A 26,923-nucleotide genomic window follows, 5' to 3' on the forward strand; every position below is an offset into this window, starting at 1 on the left:
ACACATTTTGAAATTTAGAAGATGTGATCAACGTAATAAAATGTAAATAGAATCTAATCTGAATCTGCGTATGGAATGTCCTAAATGATTTCTTACACAAAATTTTTTTCAATAATATAGCTAAGCGGAGTAAACAATTACCATGTTTTTAGAGCAGCTAAACTTGATTTTAACTTAAATCGTTTTTTTTTAAGTGTTTATACGTGCGACTTTATTTTGTTATCATTGTGATTTAATTTAATATTTAGCATATTGTTTCATTTTCAATGGTACTTAGCGACGGGACTATCACTGTATTCTTTAATCTGAGAACACACGACAGACCTCAGTCTGAACTGAGTATCGTTTGAGTTGACTTCGAGATTATAAGTTAATAAATTTAGAAAAAAAAAAAATTAATAGTGCATTTCGGCTCTAGTTAAATAACGAGAACATATAATAAAACCTTAATCTTACAAGATTGTAAGTATGTTCCTATGCTTAAAGTGAATAGGATCACATTGCTTCACAGTGTCAAATTGTGTCACAGGTATGAAATGCTGCTCAAAGTGGTTCACTAGTATTCACTTGGTGTCACATATTTTGGGGGTCGTAAAATGTTGAATTGTGACATATTTTTAGTTTATTTAGCAATAAATTAATAAATTAGTTACAGTTAGATAAAATAATAGTGATCATTTGTATATCCACTCAATTTTCCAATTTGATCTGAAAATGGGAAATAAGTTGACAACGTCGTCGGCTGGATTGTAAAATGCCCGGAAATTTGTCAGTATTCTACAAAATGTGTAAAATCCTTCGAAATTTAGAACATTTGCCTAACTGATCATTTTGAAAAAGGCACTGAATTGAAAAATGATCTAAATCCGTTTTCAAGGCTGCCAGATGTTCAAATTAAATGTAAGTTTTTTCTGCGAGGTGGCAGCATCGGTTGCACTTTTTCAGACATAGTGCAACAGCCTAGCAGCTCTCGAATATGGACGCACTATTTAAAAATAGAACAAAAAATTCTTTTAAAAAACAATCAAAGCATTTATGACAAGTTAAATGAAATTCGAAATAAGATAAAATAATGGTGAATGATTCTATAAAGTTTTGAATTTTGTCATTCTTCGGGGAGAGAAGTTACAAAATTAATTCGAAGAAAATATCAAAGCATTGACAAAATTCTAACAAAAGTTCTGCAAAAATTAAAATACCTCTAGCTTTAAAATTATCAAAACAAAAAATTAAATTGCCTTTTTTTTTTTTTTTTTGGAAATTTATGTTTTTGTAGGTGAAAAAAATCGAGCCAGATCGGAAAATTTTGCTTTGTGGCAACCTTTTGGGCCAACACAGTGCTTGCACGCCAGTGTAAGCAACTTTTTGAAGGACAAAATTGCTGTTTCTGGTTGGAAAGCACCTAATTTTGTTTTTGTGGGACCTTTGCACAGTTTTAGAAAACAATATTAATAGCAAAGCATAGATGAAAATATATTTAATATAGCCAGATTTTCGGATTTTAGCAATTTTCAATACCTTCTAGATAACGAACTTTGAAAATAGCCACAATTAGCTATAAAATAGCTAAATTGGCATCAATGAACCAAACAGTTATTTACAATTTCCAGTTCATACCAAACGCAGCGCGCTTCTTTATTTCTTTAGGATGCGTTTGTGTACGTTGTGCGTATAATATTTACATGCATTCGGGATAAACTTATTTTGTTTTCAACTAATATTTTAATCCACACATAATATTTGTGCGTATTTAATTGATAAAATAGTGCCAGTGTCGTATACAATTTTACATATGTATGCATAAACAAAATGTAAGGTACATACATATCTGATATAAACAGAAAATAGTTTTGTGCATATTAGCAAAGTGTCCATAACAAATAAAAAAAAAAACAATATAATAATATATGAATGTAAATCCTATGTACATATAAACAAAGAATACATACAAACAAAACGTATTACACAAATGCATACATACATATTTACATACAAATATATGTATGATTGTTGTATGTCTGGTATATCTAGAGGTTTGTCGATACTTTTACCGCCCAGACAGCTTAAGAATGGTTAAATGCGTATTCATGTATATGTATGTATACAATACCAAACACGCATCTTTGCTTATCGTAAACATGTCGCATTGTTAGTTAAAATATATGTGTATACATACATAAGTTTATATGTATGTATGTGTGGTCTCTTCGAATATCTGGAGCAGCATCATCAACTTGTTTAGCACTCAAAAATACATACATATGTATATGCATACATATTTACAAGCATACACATGAATGTTTGCATATTAGATTTGTGCGTAATTTCATAAAATTGATGCGTGCAACAAAAGTATGTACATATGTACATACGCATGTTTGATATGTGTTGCCACAATTCATATATACAAACATAAATATACGCACACATGCAAGCAAACATAAATGAGTATGTATGTATGCGTGTGTAAGTGTTTCTGTTTTTTAAAGCTGTACAAAGGGGTGTGTGTGATCCCAAAGCATTTGTGTGAGTGTGAGTATCTGTGTGTGTGTATCCGTATCCAATCAAGCTGGAAACGAAAGGATTTTGTTCATATGTTTATTTGTGTGTACCGTGTAGTATTTGCTTGAATGTATTGTGTTTGGTACATCTAGCTTTGTTTCTCTGCCGAGAGCAGCTAATGCAACAGACGCGACGGTGTTCGATGACCAAAAGAGACTTACATAGTGTTTAGTATGTATGCATGTGTGTGTGTATTTGTGTACGTGTGCATACACATTGTTATATGTGCATATGTACATATATTAAATAATAAGTGTGTAACTTTAAGCGAGATTAATTAAACATGGTTTCTAATGTTTTCCTGAATAAATACATATGATTTGCAACTGATAAGAATCTCAAGAACAAGCGGGAAAATAATGCACATAAATACATATGTACATACGCATGTAAATTGTGCAAGTGTATCTGTAAATATGTATGTGTGCATTTAAATGTAACAGCATGCAGCTACCCCAGACAAGCTCGGCATTGATTTTTTATATACCCTCTATCCATTACAATAAAAGTACTAAACTGATTTGTTTTTATACCCTGTACTCGGACATTAAAAGAGGGTATATTAAAAGTGCCCAAGTGCATGTAACACGGTAATGATCTTCAAAACGATATTCTTCATCAGCCAGCACAAACAAACATCCGAAATGATCTCAGTTCATTTTATAAAATGTTGAGTTGCCTTCGAAATTTCATTCGCATTTATTTATATAGGGTGGCAACTCTCTAAAATTCATATTGAATATTAGTGAATGTAAGCGAGGGCTTGCTATAAAGTTTTTACAATAATGAATGCGTATTTATTTTTTCAACCTTGCAACATGTTGCCTCTTACATTCAACTGTTTCTAGATCTAGATTCTAGATACTTAATTTTAAGATGGTAACAAATAAAAAACAATCAGTTCATAAGGTATTTCTTAAAATAAACAGTTATTTGAAGTAAATAAAGTAATTAGGCACTTATTTAATTAAATTTTTATTTTCTAGTGCACTGTAATTGTGATTATCTTGAAATCGTCTTCAACTGATTAAACATAACTGTAAAAAAGGAAATCGAGTGCGTACCTTCTTTTGAATCAGAGGATTGCATAAATGTACAAATATTTCCAACGCGAAATAAAGGATACCTTTGAAAAATGTTAAAATCTCCTATAGATGATCTCCCGCTGCTGACTATGATAACAGAACTTGCAATATAACTAAAAATTTGAATGCGCCAGATCCAGCTAATAATAAATAAGAAAACAATAAGAATTGTATTCTTGAATTTAAATATCAGTCATTATTCATTGCAACGCGAAAAATGTCATTCCTCGAGAGAAACAATTTTCTTCTGTGGACTGTTATAATGACGTTTGTGCTGCTTTCTGTATCCGGTCTAGAAGCAGTATCTAGCTTGCAAGGTGTGCCAACTTGGATGTAAGTATGCCTAATTTACATACATAATTTATATAATTTTCATCTCGCTTAAAGAAGCATTAAATGTTTGTAGCAGGTGTTGTATGTGACTATGAATATCTCGAAAACTCTTAACTAATTCTGATTTCTATAATATTTATTTTAAGGGGAAAATTAAATACTTTATTTTATTGCCACGTATAACATTTGACTTTTTCTGATCCTAACCATTTTATAATTGTTTACATTGCTAAGAACTCATAAAGTGTTAACATTTATATACGTATTATATGGCCAATGCCAATCTTATTCCAAATCAAAATAATACAACTTTAATCTACGTTCATTTTCATATTTGTAAATACACATCTCTACATTTGCTGTAAATGTTTAATAATATATTAAAATTAATGTTAATAAATTAAATGATCTAACAGCAGTTAGTTCTAATTGACAGCGATTTAATAGACATACTTTGTTACCTTTTGATTGAATATATTATTTTAATTGTTTATTAATTACTTGATGACGTTCTTAAAATCGAAACACTTAAGGCGGATCTAAGTTGATCAAATGTGATCGAAGAATATTATTTGAGTTTTTTCTTAAGACCTTTCAAAATTTGCATAGAGAGTATTAAAAATGTATTATAAGAGTAATAGAGAAAATCAAATTTACTCAAATTCATATTCTCTTGCAAAGAGTATTTGAATTTTGCAAGGCAATATGTAACTTAGTGAGCAATATGTAAATATATGTATGTATACTGATGACATATTTCCTGGATTTAAAGTAAGAGCTGGGTTCAATAGAAAGGCGCAAGTAAACCGCTCGAAACTGAAATTATTGTTCGAAAGTAGATCCTATTTTTCCTTGCACAAATAGGCATATTATGAAAATACTTATATGATGGAAATGTAGGTTTTGTAATAGATTGCTTAGAGTATTTAGTTTGCGGCATCTAAACAGGGTTTTTCTATCAAGTTTTATTTCGAATTTAAAATTCCTGGGTGCTGACGTGCTCGCAGTTCACGTATTGATAAGACTTTGAGAGCTGCTGCCTCAAACTTTGACTCACCATGTTGTTTGTTGTTTATTTTTGTATTTTTTGTATTTTTTTTTTTGCGTATAAGTAGAAAATAATCTGTGGTTGTAGCTATTTTCGAATACCAAAACCATGAATTAGTTGAAAATCTGAACTTATCAAGAGCGGCAGTGACGGCAGTACCAGCTCCAAACTTCAAGCACATATTGAGAGATCATCTCTTGGTTTATGCACTTCAAAAAAGAATAAAGCACATGTTGCAAACACTACAAAAAACCTGATAACACGCGATCGCAACTACTACTGAAACTGGAAGTGGAACTAGAACTGGAACTGGACTAGAGCTGTACCAAGATCGCAATCTCTCATCCCTCTCTGTTTCTTTCTGAGCACAAATACACACGCGGACACACAACTGACCTGACCTTACGCCAAAATGGCCCTGATTCACAGTATTCTCACAGGCCTGCTCCTGGTTTCCCTCTGGGTGGCATCGGTCTTCACAGTGTCCAGCACATGGGGCAACATTTCCAATTCGGCGCAATTACTTCATGTTGAGAATGTGATGAACGGTTCCTCGCCGGGCAAATACGTCGATCATGAGATTAAATATCCCACAAATGTGAGCAAAACTCATTCGTGCTATTGTATAATATGCTTTCTTGTTGTTTCCATTTTGTGATCGTCCGCTTGCTCTCATGTTTTTTTGTGCTCAATTCAAATATTTTGAATAGTGTACACTTTTCTGAAATTGGAATTGAATAATTGTTTTTCATCATGTATCAAAACATCAAAAAAATAAACCGTATTCTAACGAAAGTTAAAATACTTTTTTCACCAACTTTCATTGTTTGAGTTTCAACAAAAGTGAAATCTCTTTTTGAAATGATATAATCAAATTCCAAACACTTTCGTTGATCATTCAAACAGAATAATGAATATAAATATCATAGATGTCATATCATATCATCAAGAGCTGCATGTAATATTGTAAATAATTTCATTTAATTGAAATCACTGGACTTTATCAGAGAAGAGAACCCAACAATAATTCGATTTTCACACACTTTAGGGCATTGGTAATGGGCGAATCATCACGGGCATCCGGGCATTTGACCAGGTGACAAACAACACTGGAGGCCATGCTACGATTTACTCTGGAGGCCCAGGTTTTAACTTTGTCAACATGAAACTACAATCGCAGTATAATTATGGCTTAATATTTCGTGTTGAAATCTATGGAAACTAAATCATCTTACCATTCTCTCTAAATACCTATGTTATTTGGGGATTTTGTTTAAGCAATAATAAAAAAACTTGAGATGCGAGTAAATACAATTTGTAAATTATATAAGTTAGTTGAATAAGACTTTAATGTACACGTTTATCGATTGTCATTGCTCTGTATAGAATAAATAAATATAGAAGCGCAAATCTACAGGTGGATTAAATAAAATTGAGTTAAAAATTATACTTTAATATCACATTATCAAAGCTAATAGTAAATCCTATAATCAAGCAACTCGATTAAAAAAACAGAAATTAAAAATGAAAATATAATTTATTTTCGCTTTCGACAAGCTTATTGGACTTTTTGTACTTCTGAACTACAGGGTCTAACATGCGGGAAAAACTTTAAACTGGATTAAATAATAATAATAGATAACTTTAATTACAAGAAATTTGCCATTATTGGGGGTATTCCAGAAATGTAAACCAACCGAAAACCAATCAAATATGTATGAGCTTTCGGAGGGCTTGTATTCCTGGAACACTCTTGAATATCTTTAAAAACTAAGTCTGTTTGCCAAATTTGTTTGGTCTATCTCTAATAGTCTCTGGGATCTATAATTATAGATTATATTATCTATATTATTAGATATATATTATAATAGCTGGTTGTTGATGCTGATAAAAAATATATACTTTATGGGATCGGAGACGTCTACTTCACTCCATTACATACTCGTTACATTACAGTGAATGCACCATACCCTTTTACTTATTTTTTAAGTAACGGGTCTAAATATACGCCAATAATAAAGCAAAATTTATACTAGACATAACAAATAAGCGTTTATTACAGAGCAAATTTTATGCACCCCAGATTTCGATCTGCGATTTGATTCCGCTGCCTTTAGCGGATGTGAATTTGACAGTGACTGTTGTAGCGCCTACACCACCGTCTGTGATTTCCGCGGTGGCGCCTCGCATACGTTTTAGATCTGTAATCTTGATGTATTCTATTGTCTTTGGGGTTGTTCCAGCTTGGGTGAGCGTGTATGTCTTGGTTGTCGTCTGGAAGATCATCTTATTCTTGCTGATGGTCTCTTGGGCGATGAGCGTGCTGGTTGCCGCCTTGGTACCCCACGTATAGTCGTTACCTTCATTATCGTTTCCGCGCAGCGCACTTGCGAGGCAAACAAGTGTGGCCAGGAAATGAATGAGGATCAGACTCCGATTCATTGTGCTTTGGGTTAAAGATGAAATTGAACTGTTGTCTCGACTGAGACTGTCCCTTGCTTTTATACAAGAGAGTTCCATGCGAGAATCGCATCTAGCAGTTGGCCTACTTTGATAATGCAGCGATTGTAATGGCAACACCTGCTCGTCTATTTCTATTACCAAGATACAAAGTCACAGATTACATGATGTTGAAACAGCTGAACAGTAACTGTAAATGTTCTTCGATGATGTCTCAATAGCAAGAAAAACTTGTTTTTTTTTGGAAACCAATTCAATGTTATGGTTGTAAATTTAACCTTTTGTTTTGTTCAAACAAGCTATAAGTGTTGATTATGTTATAAATATGCTAATTTTAGGAAAATTATTTTGATAAGCATAGAAAGTAATATCTTTCTCTCAAGTCTTGCCAATTTCTCCGACTTTTGACTAGAAATGTTTTCCCTGCTGTTAATTTAAACTATTCATTTATCTTTCAATGTTTAAGCACGTCTGCAAGAATGAAAAATATGAAAAAAATATTCGATACAAATTAAAAGTTTACTTTAAAATAATCAGGGAAAATCTTTGATTTCTTTCTTTTGGATAACTATACAAGGAACAGGAACATTATGATTTTTAAATTAGAATGTAAATTTCAGTTTGACTTGAATCTTTTTTTTATTTTGATTAAAAAATGTTAATTTCTTTTTGAGTTATTGATAAAAATTAAATATTAATTTGTTTGCTAACATTTTTATTTGTTTTTAAATATAAAATAGTTACGAGTTTTGTTGCAAGTTTTGTAGAATCATTTAACTCCTCAAAGTAAGACAATAACTAGAAGCGCGACAAATTTTGGGTATAAACTAAAATAACTTCTATAAAAATAAATAAATAAAAAAATTAAAAAAGTAAAAGTAAATATATGTTTAAAATCAACAAATTAAATATATAATCATATATGGTAAAATAAATCAAGATATAACAAGTAGATCTAAAATCATATACAGCATAAAAATGTGAATTAGATTATTGGTTAGGATGTCCTTGTAAAATATAGAGTAATACAAATTAAGTTAAAATTTCAACCAATTAATGTTTACCTTTAATCTTTGCTACTTGTTCACAGCTCTTTGGGGCTTAAATCGCCGTTTATTGAGTTTGGAGCACAAGATGAGCAGCTGGCCAATACGAGTATTCCGCTGAACATCACCAAAGATGAACAAGCCTATATGCACCAGGAGGGACTGCGTAAGCTGGGCACTTTCATTAAGCCGGTGGATCTACGGGACTCGGAGACTGGCTATGTTAAGGGCGATCTCACTAAAAGACTGGAGACGCCCACCGCTCAGGCTAGGCGTGTACATCCCATTCAGGAAGAGATGGATCAGAAGCAAATCATACTGCTGGATGAGGATACCGATGAGAACGGCCTGCCAGCCAGTCTTACGGATGAGGACCGCAAATTCATTGTGCCGATGGCATTGAAGAACGCATCGCCTGAACTGCGCTGGGGTGTGCCTGCGAAGACGCCAGTGTCTTCGAGCCTTACGGGTGCAACTCCCACACGATCCGCCTATAGCACGGCGACTCGACGGAGGAGTACAACATCGCACACAAGCACGACAATACCTCCCGATCCGACATCTAACATAGATGACTTGAAGAAGCACATTCTCTTCCTGCACAACATGACGAAGAGTGACAACAACTTCGAGTCAAAATTTGTGAAATTCCCCAGCCTGCAAAAGGAGAAGACAAAACAGAGCACGGGATCTACCGTGAATGTGAAGCGACCTCAGAGACCAGTTCTTCAATATGCCGCCCCAATAGCACCGCCCACACGCAAGGTTCCTCTGGGAGCCCACACACCAGGCCAAACCCCGTTTGGAGGTTATTACCACAACGAGGATGAGGCAAATAGTTTTGTTCAGACGATTGGTGACGCCGTCGTCTCATCCGATCGCAGTAAAGAACGTAGCAAGTTCGATGGAGTTCCTCAGGTGCATTTGCTCAGTGATGACGAGTCGACGACAGTAAGGAGTGTGCCTGTGTCGACAACGTCGGCAACTCCGGTAACTCCGGAAACAACGAGCAAGCGAACAACGAAACGTCCAGTTTGCTTGCGAAATCCGGATTCACCAAAGTGTGTGCGCCAGCGTCAGCGGGAGGAGCAACAGCGTCAGCGTGAGCGTGACGAATGGTTTCGCGGCCAGGCTGAGTTCATGCGTCCACGCTTTGAGCCAATCATACAGACCATCAATAACACCAAACGATTTGCGGTGTCCATTGAAATACCCGATTCGTTTAAAGTACATTCCGACTCCGATTCGGCAGCTCCTGAAGATGCTCCCGATCTTCAGACGCTCTCGCGTGTCACTCGCTCTGAGCACAAGCGTCGCAATATTGGCGGTAGTCTGTCGGATCAGGCTGCCGCTCCAGCAGACAAGAATTTACAATCAACGGGCAACTATTTTGCCCACGATATAATAATGACTTCTGCGGGAGTCACCAGCGGACGCGAGTTTATGCTCGCAAATGTGCATCAGTTCGACATGATGGTGCCAACGGACCAAGTCAACGACACCTTGCCCCCTCCAACAGCGTATTCAGAGACTATCAATCTTAATCCAGATAACTGCTATACTGTGGAGGGATTCACCTACGGTCAGAAAAAACAATGTGCTCTGCACACCAGTGTCATGCCGGCGATAAGCCGAGGAGCCCGAGCAGCAATTCAAGTAAGTAGTTATCGAGAAAACTGCAAGCATTTTTATTAATATATACTCTTCTTTTGCAGGAATGCCAATTTCAATTTAAAAACCGTCGCTGGAATTGCAGCACAACAGATGATGCAACCGTGTTCGGTCCCATGACTGGATTGGGTAAGCTTGCGATTCATTTGGGAATTCAGACGGGAGTAGATTAATATTACTTTAAATTTTATCCTGATAAACTGGTGTTTTTATACCCGTTACTTAAAATATTAGTAAAAGGGTATATTATGTTCCTTAAAAAAATATTTCTATACGTCCGTGTGAGCACGTAGATCTCAGAGTCTATAGGAGCTAGAGCAACCAATCAGGCAAGCAACAGGCCTCTACAAACCTAAGACCTTTCCTCCCCGCAAATCGTTTACACGCGCATCGGCTTTAAGATATAACTTTATTTTTAATAATTAAAGTTGTGTATTTTAATTACCTATTATTCAACTTAATCGTGACAAGATTTGTTAACGTGAACGGCAGTAATGGTAGCTTTAATTTTTAGAGAAGTACAAGATCCTAAAAGTATGTAACGGGTATTTCCATTCTTTCCGACTAGTTTTTTTTGTATTTACTTCTATTTATAGTTTTGATTGGTAATAAGTTCACAAAATTAGCCTTGTACCGCTATGTTGTAAATAATAAAATCAATATTCTTCATTTTGCAGGAACACCAGAAATGGCCTTCATACATGCATTGGCCGCGGCTACAGTGACCAGTTTCGTGGCACGTGCCTGTCGAGATGGTCAGCTGACCTCATGTGGCTGTTCACGTGGATCGCGACCCAAACAGTTGCACGACGATTGGACCTGGGGCGGATGTGGAGACAATCTCGAGTACGCATATAAGTAAGTTTAATTATACTTTGTAATATATTTGCGAGTATATTCTAGTTTTTTAAAATCTTTTCTTTAAGATTTGCCACAGATTTTATTGATGTACGCGAGAAGGAGACACGTCGCGGCACTCGTGGAGCTGGCAATCCTGAGCGTCGAGCAGCTCATCAGGGGCAGCAAAAGCGCAGACAGATGCAAGCTGATGATGCAAAGAGTGGGGGAAAACCTGAGTTAAAGAAGAAATCTTCCAAAAGTGATGTGAAAGAGTCAAAGTTAGTCCATGACCCTTTGACCACTAAAAATGAAACGGGTTCCGTCTTATATGACCTTCAGACAAAAACTAAAAAAAAAAATAACGACTCACTGACGATGTCGTCATCACTAGCCCCACCCAGGCAAGAATTTAACAACGGAAATGATGATGGCACAGAGCCTCGCATCAATTCTGAGGATTTATTAGAGCTTCAAGAACGCATCACAAAGGAAATTCTCAACTCAAAATTAAAGGAAAACGAAATGATCGAATTACAGGTGAGATCTGGGAGGATTCTGAAAAATTGATTAACTCTCGTCACGTATTATTGTGATTATGAATTTCAATCTTTATGGAAGTAGCACAAAAGGACACGTTTCCGACCCTAGAAAGTATATTTATATTCTTAATCAACCGATTCGCCTGTCTGACTCTTATTATATCTTGGCTACATGTTTCGGAACTGAATATATCGGACTAATGTTTCATATAGCTGCCATAAGTATGAAAACCCTTTGTGTAACCAATCTTTCCAATTTTACAAATTTCCCAATCACTGAATGGCTTTAAATTGACAGTCAAGTTGAGCTTGCCAGACACATATATTAAATCAATATAAAGATATCAAACTGCATCCTCTTTTGAAATGTAAACCCAGCTTATTCACTAAAACAATTTTCTTATGTTTATATTTTTACATTGCAATAGGAGAATATCAATCGTGAAATTCTAAACTCCAAGCTATTCAACGGAGAGGCTAATGGCAAACGCCGCAAGCGTAAGCGCAAGAATCAACGGGCCGTCAGTGGAGAGGCGCCTGTACTGTCGAATGCAAACATCAAGGCTCGAAGTTTAATGAATCTACACAATAATGAAGCTGGCCGAAGGGTAAGAATCCATATTTTTGACAAATCTTCATATCCTTTTTTTTTTTTCTTATAGTGAAAAAACCTGTTTGATTTTATTTTTTGTCAAGATAATAACGTATAATAATAATGTTATAATCCCTATTTCAAATTTAAATTATAAACTTTGAGTGTACATTTTATTCGAAATGGGAAATTGAAACTATTGAGATGTCATTAAATATAATTTTTTGTTTTTTTTTTAATATTTATAAACTACTATTTACGATAATAATAAGTAAATATAAAATATCTCTTTAAATTTACAATTATTATACAAAGTATATATATATTTGCATCTTTCAACTTTTCAACTCAAATAGGCCGTTATTAAAAAGACACGCATAACTTGCAAATGCCATGGAGTCTCTGGTTCTTGCAGTTTGATCACGTGTTGGCAGCAATTATCCTCCATTAGAGAGATTGGTAAGTCGATGTTATACAGCTGATTTCATTGTTAATTTAAATTTGTTTAACTTTTTCAGGTGACTATTTGCGAGAGAAATATGAAGAGGCTACGGAAGTGAAGCTAAATAAACGCGGACGTTTGCAGGTGAAAAACAGCCAGTTTAAAGTTCCAACTGCACACGATTTGATCTATTTGGATGAGAGTCCTGACTGGTGTCGTACCAATCGTCTATTGCAGTGGACAGGTAAGTCATTCACAGTGTAGCACAGTATTGGTAAACAATTCTAATTGAAATCTTTTAGGTACGCATGGTCGTGTCTGTAACAAGTCTTCGTCGGGTCTCGATGGCTGCGGTATACTCTGCTGTGGCCGAGGCTACAACACCAAAAATATCATCGTTCGTGAGCGCTGCAACTGCAAATTCCACTGGTGCTGCCAGGTTAAATGCGATGTATGTACAAAGGTACTCGAGGAGCACACATGTAAATAGGTTATTCAATAGGCAGCACAGAAAATGTCCATATGATCACGTTTCACAGCTAAACGTAAATTAAAACATATTTATATATATCGATTTAGAATATTATTTATTAAAATTAATTAAGTTACATGTGGCTGTTTTGCCCAATGGATTTTATTCTTAACTTACACATTTACAATCAAGGTTATTATTCCATAAGGTTTGCTTGACGTCCACTGATGTACAAATTTTTGTACACCTTTTAAATGGACCAATATAAATACGTAAATTAGTGCAGTAGTAATTTTTCAAATCATTAATAAATGGGAAATATACACGGGCGCTTAAACCGAGGGGTTTTCAAAATCGGCTAACGGATATCGACCTAATTTTCGTTTCTAAAATCGTTATTATTTCTAGTTGCGAGCGTCATAATGTGTTACAGAGTGACCAAATTTTAAAACCGTAGAAATGCCACAATACTAAATAAAAATTTAAAGCTGCATTAAAAAATATAAATGTATATATTTACATACTTATTTAGACCTAAGTATATTTTGAATGAATTTCTAAAAAATGTCGAAACTGGAGTGTCATCCATATTTCCAGTCAGTTTCCAGTATAATCGGAATCTAAAAACGGAGCGCAATATGAAAGCGATGTAACTGGTGCCTCTGAAAAAAAATCTAGGTCTAGGATCTTAGCCCATGCCCAAGAGACAATATGAACTACTCTGTCGTCATTTTGCTGATTAAAAACGATTGAATTTCAGTCTACTTTTTAAATAATTTAAACACAAGAGCCTTTATTGATTAAATATTGTAGGTTTATGGTTATGAACTGCGTTCATTGATCGTAGCTTCAAATAACTATGGTACATCACTAACATCGGAGGGAACAGCTGGCAATGGATCACTGGAAATACGTTTTGTTCGCGGCGTAATCTGTGCATATTTGACGCTGTCAGTCTCAGCTAAAGTTTCATGCGATTGATAGGCATCGAGTATTTGGCTTCCCGGCTGGCTGGGAGCATCAACTTGCGGTACCTTATCAAAACTTATATAAGTCGGTATCATTTCATACAAATTTGTTTCCATGTAGCTGCCACTGCTGGCCAGACTCTCCACAGAGTTGTGCCTTGAGATGAATGAAATTGATCTAAAAACAAAAATATTAATTCATTAAATTTTTTTTCGAAAAAGTTTAATTAAGATGAAGGGATTAAGTGGCCAATATTCATTGATTGTTCGCTTATTTTGAAATTTAAGCCAATAAACTTTTGATAACACATGGAAAAAGCAACAAATAATAGAATTATAAAGTCAATTTGTCTAAAATAACTAAAATAAACTTAATTGGTTTATAAATTTCTGATCGCAAGGAAATTAGCTGGATGCTAAATTGACATGGGCTTATTTAATAATGATTCTCTATCATTAAGGAATATAAAATTATAAATAACTAATTTTTACACTTACCGATGTTCGTTAATTCGAGAGATCATGTCTTCTTTATACTTTAGATACTCTGCTGTATAAGATCGTGGCAGTACTACAACTTCGCCCGATCTATACTTTGGCGTGATGACGCGTTTGCTACCCTTAAGCCAGATGGGTTTCTTCTTTAAAATCAAAAACACGGTCGATATGCCCAGGAACATAAATAAAACGATTCCTAGAACCATCGCCGAAATACCCTTTAAATAAAAAGAAAATTTTGCCTCATGTAATAATCGAAAAGTAGTATAATTCAGAAAACAACAGACATTTTATTTGTTGTACCATATTTAATATTTTGGTATAATATTTACTTTGGTTCGCATTCTTCTCGATAGCCAGGTGTTATAGTGTGTATTTAAATTGCTGCCAACATGTACGGACTTGCAACTGAAGGGTGACACTGAGTTTTGATTATCATCGACCAAACAGAAAGTGTAAGCCATGTTGGGCACCAATTTAGTTACAATCGTCTGCAGTGGCATTGTGAAGTAACATCCAAGACCGAATTCGTCTGGTAATAATTCCATCATGTAATATTCTTTTGTTGTTTTTGAGAACCAAAATAGGCCAAATGAACTTTGGCTATCCCTTTGATCGACCGTTATTTTGACAGTGAGCGCCCCAAAAACTTTGGGGATAAAGTAAATTTGTGGCCATCTGCAATTCTGTCTTGTGACGTTAGTGATCAATGAATTATTAGACGCAGTACATTCCAAAGGCACAATATGACTGGGATTGACAGTGCCAGCTGTCGATATAGTTGGAATAAAAATTGGATGATCTGTTGTGAATCTTGGAGTAGTCTTGATCGTGGAGATTGGTACACTTTTAATTGTCGTTGTAGTTATTGTTGTTGTGGTGCGAGCTTGTGCTGTTGCTTCCTCATCCATGCCATTACAGATGCGTTGATCAAATACTAGCCAATCCTTATACTGCTCTGGAGTCTCGCAAAGCATTAAATATTTTGAGCTCTGATAATTGAAGATACTATTCATTTCACGCTGCAGTTGACAGTCGCAGTGCCAAATATTCGAGTCCGCATAAATTCTCATATTAGGTGAAATATCGCTAATCCCAAATATTGTTTTTGAAATCGTTGTCAACTTATTGTTAGATAAATCCAATATTTCCAAATATTTCATATCTGTAATAATTAAGAAAACGTTACGATAGGGCGCGAAATTATTAAAATAATATACATAAGGCAACACTGCCAGTTGTTGAAATAAGCCAACACTGGAAATACCACAAATCGATATATTGTATCGATATAAGCACTTTCATTTTTAGCATTAAAAAATTTCGTTATGGATGGGGTTTCTGCTTGTACAAAAATTAAAATATTTAAGAGTTATATGTAATAAATTACCTTGAAAAATGTAATTGGGTAAATATAAAATATTTGAGTATGACAGAAGAAGACGCTCCACCATTGTTAATTTCCTGAATGAATCGTAAAGTAATTGATCACTGAAGTTGTTGTAACTGAAATCGGCATGAGAAAGTGCTCCTAGAACCGGATCAGTAGCAGTCACATTCCGTACACAAGTGATTCCCGTTCGCAGCCTTAGGTATTCAATCTGAAACTGCACAATATCCAGCAAGTCGGGATACACACTTTGCAGCGGTACGTTTTCCTGCACAATTGAAAGGCCTTTGAAATGTGATGTGATGTTTGTGAAAAACGTCCTATCGATTTTCTCTAGCCGAAGTTCTTCCAGAACTATTTGATTGAATATGCCTCCGCCAAATGCACCACTCTCAATTTTGGTGATATTTGAGATGCCGATATAAATGAGCCTTATCTTTTTGGTGTACGTAGATAAAAAGCCGACTGGCAACACGGCGTCAAGGAACTTATAGTTGTAGAGATGCAGCTCGTCGATGATAATACATGGATTATTCTGATTTGATAAAATGAAAATTATAGACAACAAGAAACGTTTATTTTCGGCATGTCGGGAATTTTTTACTCCTGCAGCGATCTGAATTTACTTTTTAAGAATGGTTGACACATTTCTCAACAAAATGTTAATACCCTCTGCAAGTCTATAAATGTTGTAGCTTTTACCTGAAAAGATACTTACATCATCTATTTGGGATAAAGCGATTGTTATATCTTTCGCGATTTCGCTTTGTCTACCATTGAAGCAAATGATTCGACACTGAACCTTTAGACACTTTGGCTGTGTACTTCCGATTGTATCCATATCGCCAAGATAAGCACTGTCGCATAAACACAGATTTTCATTATTCAACATTGTGCATCCATTAATGAAACACGATAATAGGTGTTATCGCAGTGATAACGGTAACGCAGTATTAAGTATTTTTGGTTGAGATATATACATATTTTTTTTTTTTGGCGAAAAAATCAATAATATTATAGTAGTATTTACCTGATATTGTCCATAACTTTCTTAAGCAATGTGACAGCCTGGCGAACTTCGGATATTTTAATATCGGATTTATTTAACCAATTTGTAGTGTTATTGTAGTATTCAATATCATATGCCATTACAGACAAACCAGTCCAGATGAGAAACATGCAGAAAACTATAAGGATTCCCGAAGGATTTTGTGATGTGAGCATCAGCATGACAATGCATTTATCTTTATCGGTAATAAAACTTTAAAGAAACTTTCTTGAGAACTTGAACAACACGTTGTTCCATTTAGTCGATCTAAATGAAAACAAAATCACATTTATAAATCTTTTTATGATCGCACGTGTTTTAGCCGAATAACTTCTCTCTACGAGTACTAAAAGGGGACTGTATGCGATGATATCTAATACGAATGCTAATGGCAAAACATTATTACTATCCATATCAGCGTATTAGCCAGAATATTTCGAGTGCTAAAGGCAAGAGATTTCGATTTAAAGATAAGCTTTATACCTATACCTACACATGCAAATATGTACATTCGTGAATGTGCCCATGTTTTCAATCGCATATATAGTCGAGTCTCAGTGAATGGAGTAGAAGTATAATATGTTAAAAGTCGAGTATCCGACTAGATAATTAATATAAATAAATATATACTATCTGTATCTAAATATTTTAATCTCTAAAGGTATACAAATTGCTGCATCAATTGAGACGCTTGATTCACCAATCACAACTTACAACAGCAATAACTAACGTTATAATTATGTGATTATGATGAAATTAAAAAAAATATTTAATAATGACGTACAATATTTTGCAGTCTTGAAAATAGCGTTTCATTCGAAAAGCTCCGCATGTGGTGGAGTTTCTAGGTAATCATTTACAAAGCATTTGAATATACATCAATATCCGTAGGGAAATACGCTTCTGTTCCTTTTAAAAATATAAAACAAAATTTTTGTGTATAAAGGACCTTTTTATTACAATGTGACGAATGCCAGTTATTTAAATATTTTTTTATCAGACATGGGCAATTCTCTCATGTCGAATGCGATATTCGTACGCATTTAAAGTAAAAAGAATACATATGCCAAAACATTGTTGAATTTTGACAAAAGGCAAAACTTATGGCTATTGATTAGAACTATATTTGCTGTTAATGTTGATTATAGGCAATGGTTCGTTTTGAAAAAATTACAAAAAACCAAGGCATTCGCATGCGACACAAAACAGATTTCGTTCCCGCGCCGTACTGTTCAAACAATAATTTCAGCGAAACCTGTTGAAATATTTTAATGCGATTAATTTATGAATGGTATGCATTGATGCATCTTAATAATGTCTTTTATTTGATTCAAGTAAGTAAGTAAGTAGTTTATTTTTTATTTAACTTTAATCACTTTCGCACGAGACATTTTTCTCCATCATGCTTTTTATGATATTTGTTTACTTTGTATGAATTATATTTTAAGTTTTTTAGTCCCTATAAGCTTTATAACTAAAATTGTAGTGTTCTCTTTTGCATTTTCATCACTTTTTTGTTCCTATCAGAAAGATTCGTCAAAAAAGCATTATAATACAAACACTCCATTTTGGAAGTCAAAAATATGGAAAAACTTAATTTATTCAAAGATGCAGTCGGTATGCTTAAAAAAGTAACTTGAAAATGTTTCTGGAAGAAAATTTTACAAGATGTGAGTTTTTTTGGGTTTTTTTTTTTTTTTTTATCAATTTTAAGAGTTTTGCTGTGGTTGACATTTTTGGAGCATTGCCCATAAATATACATATATCAGAAATATTTGTAATTTCATATGCTTTTGTAACTTTATTATTTTGATAGATGGATAGTAATATGCTTACTTCAATTTTTAAAATAATATCACAATTACATCAAAACAAGCAGATCAGTTGACCGCACTCGACAGTAGGATACCTTGATTTTGAACGATTGTTTCTGTATCAGCTATATGATATAGTGGACCAATTTGGACAAGATTTGGTTAGGAAGTATATGACCAACGTTATTGCATATTCTGAATGTGTTAAAAAAACAAAAAGGTTTTTGTATTAAATCTTGATTTTTGTGTGTATATAATCGCAAATCTGTCTTTTCTACCCTCGAAGAAGCTGTTAAAACGTGTCTTAGAGATATTGACAAAGATACATATATATATATATAAATATACGAGGAATCAAAACATTGATGTATTTTTTAATATTTGCATATTTGTATACATTTATTTATAAGTATATTTTCATTTATTAAAAATATGATTTATGCCTTAAGCTTGGGGTCCATGTAATCAGAAACAATAGAATTACGTTTAGGCAGAGGAGGCGGGGAGTGGGGTCTGTCTAAGCACTTATTAATTGTGGAACTTTCCTTGATATCATTCTTAAACTGTTTAGGCATCTCATATCCGATGGTCTGAAATTCCAATTGCGAAAATGGTTCCTCAAAGCAAGTAGATGGAGATCTTAAATCTAGTAAACTTGGAAGATTTGCGTCGTAAATTTTAGCTGATGTATCAAATGACCTGCTTAGAAATGAAATGCAGAAGATTAATTAGAAAACTGTTTTTAAATAATAATAAAAAGGAGATTACTTTTTGTTTCTCATTCTAAATGAATTTTCTGCAACATTATGTTTAGTTAGAGGTGTCTTTATGTATTTTGAATCGGTTATAGTTGATACGTAACATTCCTTATCGACTTCCTTGACTACCAATACATTTTTGGAACCTTCCAATAAATTCGGAAAGGACTTTATGCCCAGATAGGCAAATATTGCCCCAAATACGGTGGATATGAAGAAGATGAGGCAAAGCATTGCGATGGTAAACTGTTTCTCACTCTCTGGAATCCAGATATCATCAGAGTCCGAGTTGTCCCTCGCAATAGGCACATATAAGGGCTGACAGAGTAGAGGAGATATAACTAAACTGTCCATGGGCATCATACAAAAAGTGTAAGTTCGATTCTGTCGCAAGGGATCAACAATTAAATAGGGTTCTTCGTATTGCATACAAGTGTAGTCCGTTTGTGATGCGTTCCTAATTGCACCGCTGTCCAACTGATCGGAAAACCAAATGATGTTATACTGATCAGACTTCTGATATCCCTCAATAAAAGCTCGAACGCTATAATTATCGAATATATCCAATATAAGATCATACAGGGGTGGTTCAAAGATAAAGGTTCCTGAACTATAGAATTTAGATTCCTTTTTATTCACATCACGTTCGATTTTATTGTCGGTCTTATCATAATCGATAGCTTCCGAGCAGCTAAACTGAAGAATTGCACCATATGGACTTTGATTTGTTGGTGCTTCTGTAGAGTCTTGATTGGTAATGAAATCCTCGCTAGGAATCTCCGACTCATTTTCGCTCCCATCTGTTGTGACTTTATATATTGTATCCGTAGTGAGATTACTGGGTATTTCCATTGGTGGATCGCAGATCAGTTCCTCAGCGTTTAATTCATCAAATGTTTTACCATAAAGGTTATATGGCATTCGACAATATGGTGTGCTTATAAAAAGACTCTTATTATCATTGTAATAGGCAATCATTGATCGGAGTTGACAATTGCAGTGCCAGTTATTGGGTTCAAGGTCGAGTAATATAGGCTTACCGCCCATGTGGAGAACATTGTCACTGATTTGGGTGAGTACATTGTGCTTAAGATCAACCAGAATCAGTTTATCGACAAGATCTTGGAATGCAGTATCCTCGATAGAAGTTATTGAGCAATACTTTAAGTAGAGATATGTTATGTTTGGAGTTCCGGTAAATATGCGTTTACTAAGTGGTCCACTGAAGCTGTTGTGGCTCAGATCCAGGTGATTTAATTTTCCCAGATATATATTCTCGAAAACATTTAAATTCCCTTTAAAAGATATTCCGGCATTTATTCTCAGATGCGTCAGAGTAACCTGAACGGGTTGCAGAAATGTCATGCTTATGTTAGGAAGTTTAAATTCAATTTCCAGTTTCTTTAGAGAGTAAAGTCCAAGTAATGCTCCATTGCTAAGTTCTGATACCTGGAGATCAACCCAACTCATATGGAATACCTTTGCAAACATAAACGCAGAAAATGCTCCAGTTTTTATTTTTGAAATTTGGCTCTTGATCAGCAAAATTTTGAGAACTGTTGAGTTTAACCCGATCCACAAGTCTTCAATGCCTTCTTGGACTTGATTTGATACTAACAAGGAGGTAATCACTTCACATGTACTTGCATTCATTACAACAGCTAAATCCCGATACAAATCCTCATTATCATAACAGTCAATGCGACAGGATACTTCACGGCATCCCTTTACTATTTGAGGAGATTGTAAGCCAGTTGATATTTTTCTGTAAGATCTGAAGTTGGTGATTGGCCTAAAAGTTTATTATTTTATATAATTTATTACCCAAGTCCTTCCAAAGTAAAATTGAAAAACCCTTCATCATGAATTTCACGACTGAAACTAAGATTAATCGCTGGGTCAAAGTCCAACATAGCCCTGCTATCATGGCTGTTGAGAGATAACACAATATAAATACCGGTAGCGATAATACATAGACCGATTCCGATGGTCAGCAAAATCCAGGGTAAGCATTTTGTTTTTGAGCCGACTTTTTCATTTGAACGAGAACTGAAATATCGCATTATATAAAAAAAAATATATATATTATGAAATAATACAAGTTTTTTATACCCATTAAGGGCAAAATATGAATTTTATCGAGTTTTAGTTTTCATAAGAATAGCAATAAACATGCGGTTACTAACGTACGCGAAATAAAACTCGACTAGTACTCGATAGTAAAATGCTATAATCTTCTAAAGCGATTAGTTTATGCTTAAGAGTATGTATCTGACTGTATCTCCTGCAGCTTTAGTTTACAATTTACATACAATTCAATTAATTTATGTGTAATTTGTTGAAATAAGAACTCCAAAATGTTTCTGAAAATCAATTTCGCAAGACGTGAGCTTTTGATCAATTTTAAGATTTTTGGTGCGGTTGACCGTTTGGCGGAAATGCCCATATGTAAATTTTATTAGTTTGTTTTTCAAACTATAACTTGACGCACTGTATTTTTAATTTCAAAAGCTTGATGGATCGCATAATTTATTTTTTTTAAAGTATAAAAGTAAGAACCACAAGAAACTTTAATTAAATAGGAAATCAAATTTAAACCAAGATAAGGCATTTTTTTGCAAAACATTTATTTGACTAATGGTATTCATATGTCTATACCATATGCCTATAAATGTGCAATCTATGCACAAACCTAGAGAATAGGAAACACATAATCCATTTAAACCTGACTGTAGATACAGCATTTTTTTTTAATCTCACTATTTTTTACCTTTGGGAAACGTTTTCTTCGGAGTTGAGTTTTTCCTTGCGATACTTGTTTCTCGACTGCATTTCAATGGTTGAGAGCTTGAACACAACTGACAAACATTTGGCAAATAACTAATGTTATATTTATTGACAAAAATACATTTGAATTAGATTCTGGCTTATCGACCGAATCAATTGTATTTACTGATATAGATAATACGCATTTAGCTTATCAAAAGAAATAAGTGATAACCCAATACATAAACTAGATACATTTATTTTATATACAATACTATACTTTATTTACAAAAAATCGTAGTTACTTGTAATTTCATTTATTTACGATCACGAAAGTTCCTCGTATAAATCAAAACATTCATATGTATGACTGTTGGTATTCGGTACGGGGGGAGCGCTTTCTTGAGGGGGAATATTGTATTTATTGGACTCTGTTTCATAAAGTTTCGCCTGCTCCAAATGTCGATAGTATGCCACATAATCACCAATCGCATCATCGCCATTTTTGCTTCTATACAAAAATTAGAGCGGAGATTTTGAGTTAGTATCGATGTTTACAGTTGGCCAAGTAATTGTTTTGACAAAGAATGAAGTTCGCATATTTTTCTATAAGATTATTAGCAACCAGAATTTGTTATAAAGTAAATATATACACTGAAAAATAAGACTAACTTCTAAAATCAAGAACATTCAACTTAAATATTTTGTTCTCAAAATAAGAACATTTTAAGACCATACTAAGAATATTCATCTAAAAATCAAAGTTCTTAAAACAAAATTGTTAGGAAAGTATGAATACGAACTATTTCATATGAAACAAATTGGTTTTAATTTTAAAAACATTTATTCTATAAATAAGAACTTGGTTTTATTTAAAGTATTTTTAAATTCAAGATGTATTTTCTTAATTCGAGAATTTTATGTTCTCGACGTATTTTTTAGACTAAAATGCTTAGTTTTGAAACCCATATCTTGATTTTAGAAATTTTTTTTATCGGTGTATAAATATGAAGAAAATGTTTTTTTTTTGTCAAAACAATTACTTGACTAGCTGTATACCTTACCTAATTGCAGCATACGCTTCCTTCTGATAGCTTGGCGGCAGGAGAAGCATGGTGAGTGAGTCACGTGTCGTGCGTTGCAATCGCTTGCTGCCACACAGCCAAGTCGGACGATGCCACAAGGTGGCATACATGGCGAGTCCCCCTATAACTACAAACAACAAAATACCGACAATTGCCAGGCTTATGATCATTACACTGTGATCCTCGAACCAGGATGATTTCGTTTTATCACACATCATTGTGTGATAAGATTGGCAATTAAATGGCGAGATCTCAGTCCCTTGCATCAGGCAAAATACGTAGGATGTGGTACAGTTCAAGTCCCTTACTGTCACTGTCATATTACCCATTAATCCAACATCTATGTCTTCCGCATGAACGTAACTTACTGAAGAATTATGTGAGAAGTAAACCATATTCCAATAGTCATAGGTTACTTGGGATACAGTAATGTACAGTACGCTCTCAACTTGTTGCACAATTCTAAACCGTGCATTGCAGACCATCGATAGGTTATAGATTGTGTCTTTAGCAGCATTGAGACAGATGATATCTGATTGATCGGAAGGAATTGTGACATTCTCACTTATAGGAGTGGTAATTTCCGTATTATTCAATGTGGATTGAGTTGTGAAATCCTCATCTAAAGGAGTGGTAATATCTGTATTATTTAATGGGACAGTTGTATTCAAAGTTGTGGGCTCTGTTGTTTTGGGTGTAGTCTTTGGCGGAGTAGGTCCAGGTCTTGGTGGCTTTCTTGTTGTTGTTTTTGTTGTTGTGGTGGTAACTGTCGATTCAATAGAATCGGTTGCATCAGTATCACCTGAAATATCAAAGTCAATAGCGCGAATTTCCTTCGATAAAATTGTCGATGGCATTACAGTAAACTCTTTGATCTTAGTATTGCGATTTAAAAGATTTAATCGAATGCCTTTTTCTATTGAATGCGCTATAAACTCTGAACTAATCTTTAGTAATCGATTTCCGCTTAAATCTAAAAATCGTAACTTGCCAACAGTTTCATCTTTTATATCCAAATTGATACTGTTAAATCGGCAATCTGCTAAGATTAATGATTCCAGGACAGGCATATTATTAAACCAATTCATTTCCAGTATACTTCCAAAGTTATTTCCCCTAAGATCCAAGCTCTTAAGATTTTTATAGACTACAGTGCCAAAAAAATCAAGCGGTGTATAAATTGAATGTCCACTGTACTGCTGATGAATAGATGCCGAACGCACTGTGCTTGCGATGGGTGTCATAAAGCTTTCAAATGTGATCATTTTGCGGTTGTTAAATAGGGAGAAATTGCGGAGTTTATGCAGGCCTTGAAATGTTTTCCGAGTTATATATTTGAGTTGGGTATTAAGAAGTTCCAAATCCTGTAGATTGCGTAGGTTGGTTCGATCAAAGGCACCATCTTCTATATAGATCAAGGAACAATTGCTTAAAACCAAACTTTGCAATCTGTATTCGTCTGCAAAAACGTCACTAGTAATAATCCCCTCCGGAAAGTTGTAGTTTTCAATGTGAAGGAGAAGATTATCAATGCAATTCTTTAAATTGTTCACATTTTTAACGCAATATAGACCTGTTTGAAATGTCTTGCAATTGGTTGTGCACCATTTGGCGGATTGTAAGTATTTGCTCCGATTCGTATGTGATTGCTCAGTCGAGAAGTCTATATTGCATATAATTAAAAGAAGAACAAAACAGACTCCCACTGGAATTATAATGTACTTCATCCATCGTATTCTGCGTGGTTGATATAGATGTTCCGGCAGCTTCGAATTTTCCTCATTATTCAGGTCAAATGACTTTGATTTAAACATAAATAAACTGATATTTTAGTCTTTCAATTGTAGCGATTCCTGACGATGTTTCAAGTTGGTTCTCAGCGTACTAATCAGCTTTGCCATTTGTGTGATTAATTTATCAAATTAGCCATGCTTATTATCAGTGAATGGGCGCAGCATATTATTATTAGATATTATGAAAATAAAACTGATTAGATTACCGACTCCCCCATTATTATGCAAATTGGCTAATTAAGAGATTTATCGATTATATACATGCAGTCAAGTACTTTTTTTGACAAAGAAAAAATTTACATATGTATTTGTTTCATGCAAAATATGATATGTGTATATACTCGTAGATACTCTTTAACTTGCACATTGGTATACAAAAGGTCATTTCTACTTTGGCGTAAGAGTGTGTGCATCATCCATGCCCGATAACTTGCACTCAATGCAAATGAGACAGACAATGATTTATCGATATCAAGAGATAGCGATAATAAAACGAGCAGGCGCCAAGGCTGGAACAAAATGGCGACCATGCTTCTGTGCACCATTTTCATGTTCCTATGACAGCTAATTTGCAGAGAGAGAAGGAAACAGATGGACATGTTTGACTAATTGGCTATTTGGCAAGAAAACTGCTCATACTCTTGCCTAGTCTTATCAAATGAAAGATGCGTTGCTTTTATGCCATTTTATTAAAGCCAAACACTATTGAATGAAAACGAGAATTCATTGCTAATTAAATTAGCTAGAGATAGAGGTATGTAAGTGCATATTTATAAAACTTGGCACGATCCACACACGTATTCGTAGTCCCACATTGCTATGAAAACTGCTAGATTATTGCCTCACCACACGTGAGTGGAAACGTGTTCTGCCGCAACGGAATGATCGCAATTGTACTCGTACTCGTACTCGTATTTATTTATAAAGAAACTCGTACCTAAAAATACATAAACATACGCCAAACGTCAAAGCATTTGAACCCCTTGTATATGGTATTATAATTGTTTCATGATGTTCTCGTATTTATCCTCTCTGCGATTGAGAACTGATTTTTACCAGATACACGTTTACATTAATCGCAGCACTTTTACTTTATGTTTTATCAATGGGATGACATACTTACATACAGGTGTTTCTTGTTGCAATGATGTAGGTAAATTAATTTGCTTAAAATATTGCCTACTCATGTAAAAATAAAAAGACTTTTTGACATTCTCAAAGATCAAGAAACGCATTGAATCAGTTTCTATAGTCGCTTGTGGTTGCTCCAATAGATTCGCATATTCATACACACATTTTTCAAAAGGAAAACAGAAGAAAATAGAGAAGGAAAATAGATTTTAAATAGACTTAGTGTAGTGGCTTGCTCTTGACCACAAATTGTTCTATTTAATTGAATTTACAGTTGCTTTTGGTCACATTATCCGAACATTTCATATTGTTATAAGTGCTTAGAGACATAAGTATTAATTATAATGAGAATTGTATCTTTGTAGAGGAATTATGATGAATGGATGAGATACATCATTTACTGCTTGGCATTACCCGGCATTATTCGTATTGTGGTAGATTTCCCCAAGACCTATGAGATATATTAAATGATATGCTTTTAGATAGCTTATTTTTTTAATCACAAATTAAATTTTCAAAAACCAATTTGTTGTGTTTGTATACCCAGTGTACTTTGCTATAAGAAACGGCCCTTCTAACTTA

General features: G+C 34.3%; 6 protein-coding genes and 1 long non-coding RNA gene across 7 annotated transcripts; 2 read left to right on the top strand and 5 right to left on the bottom strand.

Annotated features, from left to right (window-relative positions):
• Positions 1 to 1,642: 1,642 nt before the first annotated feature.
• Positions 1,643 to 13,226, top strand: LOC117783547 (protein Wnt-5). Its single transcript, XM_034620993.1, has 10 exons — positions 1,643 to 1,816; positions 3,549 to 3,980; positions 8,579 to 10,190; positions 10,250 to 10,334; positions 10,883 to 11,063; positions 11,132 to 11,582; positions 12,013 to 12,192; positions 12,533 to 12,635; positions 12,695 to 12,862; positions 12,921 to 13,226. Exons 2-10 carry the CDS (start codon positions 3,865 to 3,867, stop codon positions 13,106 to 13,108), a joined length of 3,084 nt encoding a protein of 1,027 aa, XP_034476884.1. The 5' UTR covers positions 1,643 to 1,816; positions 3,549 to 3,864; the 3' UTR covers positions 13,109 to 13,226.
• LOC117783550 (probable salivary secreted peptide) lies at positions 5,124 to 6,442 on the top strand. The gene is made up of 2 exons (XM_034620996.1): positions 5,124 to 5,626; positions 6,077 to 6,442. The coding sequence occupies exons 1-2, from the start codon at positions 5,441 to 5,443 to the stop codon at positions 6,251 to 6,253; spliced, it is 363 nt and encodes a 120-aa protein (XP_034476887.1). The 5' UTR covers positions 5,124 to 5,440; the 3' UTR covers positions 6,254 to 6,442.
• On the bottom strand, positions 7,059 to 7,486 carry LOC117783549. The gene has a single exon (XM_034620995.1). It carries the CDS (start codon positions 7,468 to 7,470, stop codon positions 7,099 to 7,101), a length of 372 nt encoding a protein of 123 aa, XP_034476886.1. The 5' UTR covers positions 7,471 to 7,486; the 3' UTR covers positions 7,059 to 7,098.
• LOC117783551 lies at positions 12,829 to 13,563 on the bottom strand. The gene is made up of 2 exons (XR_004617372.1): positions 13,268 to 13,563; positions 12,829 to 13,157 (listed from the first exon to the last, which is right to left on the bottom strand). It is a non-coding gene; the product is annotated as an uncharacterized LOC117783551 (long non-coding RNA).
• Positions 13,564 to 13,869: 306 nt separating this feature from the next.
• LOC117783548 lies at positions 13,870 to 17,324 on the bottom strand. Its single transcript, XM_034620994.1, has 6 exons — positions 16,977 to 17,324; positions 16,665 to 16,803; positions 15,947 to 16,481; positions 14,889 to 15,721; positions 14,557 to 14,774; positions 13,870 to 14,236 (listed from the first exon to the last, which is right to left on the bottom strand). Exons 1-6 carry the CDS (start codon positions 17,174 to 17,176, stop codon positions 13,948 to 13,950), a joined length of 2,214 nt encoding a protein of 737 aa, XP_034476885.1. The 5' UTR covers positions 17,177 to 17,324; the 3' UTR covers positions 13,870 to 13,947.
• A 1,876-nt stretch (positions 17,325 to 19,200) lies between these two features.
• On the bottom strand, positions 19,201 to 22,410 carry LOC117784481. Its single transcript, XM_034622230.1, has 4 exons — positions 22,337 to 22,410; positions 21,391 to 21,615; positions 19,577 to 21,331; positions 19,201 to 19,507 (listed from the first exon to the last, which is right to left on the bottom strand). Exons 1-4 carry the CDS (start codon positions 22,396 to 22,398, stop codon positions 19,246 to 19,248), a joined length of 2,304 nt encoding a protein of 767 aa, XP_034478121.1. The 5' UTR covers positions 22,399 to 22,410; the 3' UTR covers positions 19,201 to 19,245.
• A 229-nt stretch (positions 22,411 to 22,639) lies between these two features.
• On the bottom strand, positions 22,640 to 25,240 carry LOC117784653. The gene is made up of 2 exons (XM_034622452.1): positions 23,397 to 25,240; positions 22,640 to 22,843 (listed from the first exon to the last, which is right to left on the bottom strand). Exons 1-2 carry the CDS (start codon positions 25,229 to 25,231, stop codon positions 22,660 to 22,662), a joined length of 2,019 nt encoding a protein of 672 aa, XP_034478343.1. The 5' UTR covers positions 25,232 to 25,240; the 3' UTR covers positions 22,640 to 22,659.
• Positions 25,241 to 26,923: the final 1,683 nt, after the last annotated feature.

This window comes from Drosophila innubila, assembly GCF_004354385.1.
Source record: "Drosophila innubila isolate TH190305 chromosome 2R unlocalized genomic scaffold, UK_Dinn_1.0 1_C_2R, whole genome shotgun sequence".
NCBI lineage: Eukaryota > Metazoa > Arthropoda > Insecta > Diptera > Drosophilidae > Drosophila > Drosophila innubila.

Excerpts from the sequence above, each read along its gene's own strand:
- LOC117783550 (XM_034620996.1), top strand. The coding sequence starts at position 5,441 with ATGGCCCTGATTCACAGTATTCTCACAGGCCTGCTCCTGGTTTCCCTC. Across the intron at positions 5,627-6,076 it reads AGATTAAATATCCCACAAAT|GGCATTGGTAATGGGCGAAT; the intron begins GTGAGCAAAACT and ends CACACACTTTAG.
- LOC117783548 (XM_034620994.1), bottom strand. The coding sequence starts at position 17,176 with ATGCTGATGCTCACATCACAAAATCCTTCGGGAATCCTTATAGTTTTC. Across the intron at positions 16,804-16,976 it reads AAAGTTATGGACAATATCAG|TGCTTATCTTGGCGATATGG; the intron begins GTAAATACTACT and ends TTTATGCGACAG. Across the intron at positions 14,237-14,556 it reads TCTCGAATTAACGAACATCG|ATCAATTTCATTCATCTCAA; the intron begins GTAAGTGTAAAA and ends TTTTGTTTTTAG.
- LOC117784653 (XM_034622452.1), bottom strand. The coding sequence starts at position 25,231 with ATGTTTAAATCAAAGTCATTTGACCTGAATAATGAGGAAAATTCGAAG. Across the intron at positions 22,844-23,396 it reads GAAGCGTATGCTGCAATTAG|AAGCAAAAATGGCGATGATG; the intron begins GTAAGGTATACA and ends ATTTTTGTATAG.
- LOC117784481 (XM_034622230.1), bottom strand. The coding sequence starts at position 22,398 with ATGCAGTCGAGAAACAAGTATCGCAAGGAAAAACTCAACTCCGAAGAA. Across the intron at positions 21,616-22,336 it reads GAAGAAAACGTTTCCCAAAG|TTCTCGTTCAAATGAAAAAG; the intron begins GTAAAAAATAGT and ends GCGATATTTCAG. Across the intron at positions 19,508-19,576 it reads TTTAGAATGAGAAACAAAAA|GTCATTTGATACATCAGCTA; the intron begins GTAATCTCCTTT and ends ATTTCTAAGCAG.
- LOC117783547 (XM_034620993.1), top strand. The coding sequence starts at position 3,865 with ATGTCATTCCTCGAGAGAAACAATTTTCTTCTGTGGACTGTTATAATG. Across the intron at positions 10,335-10,882 it reads CGGTCCCATGACTGGATTGG|GAACACCAGAAATGGCCTTC; the intron begins GTAAGCTTGCGA and ends TTCATTTTGCAG. Across the intron at positions 11,064-11,131 it reads AATCTCGAGTACGCATATAA|ATTTGCCACAGATTTTATTG; the intron begins GTAAGTTTAATT and ends CTTTTCTTTAAG.
- LOC117783549 (XM_034620995.1), bottom strand. The coding sequence starts at position 7,470 with ATGAATCGGAGTCTGATCCTCATTCATTTCCTGGCCACACTTGTTTGC.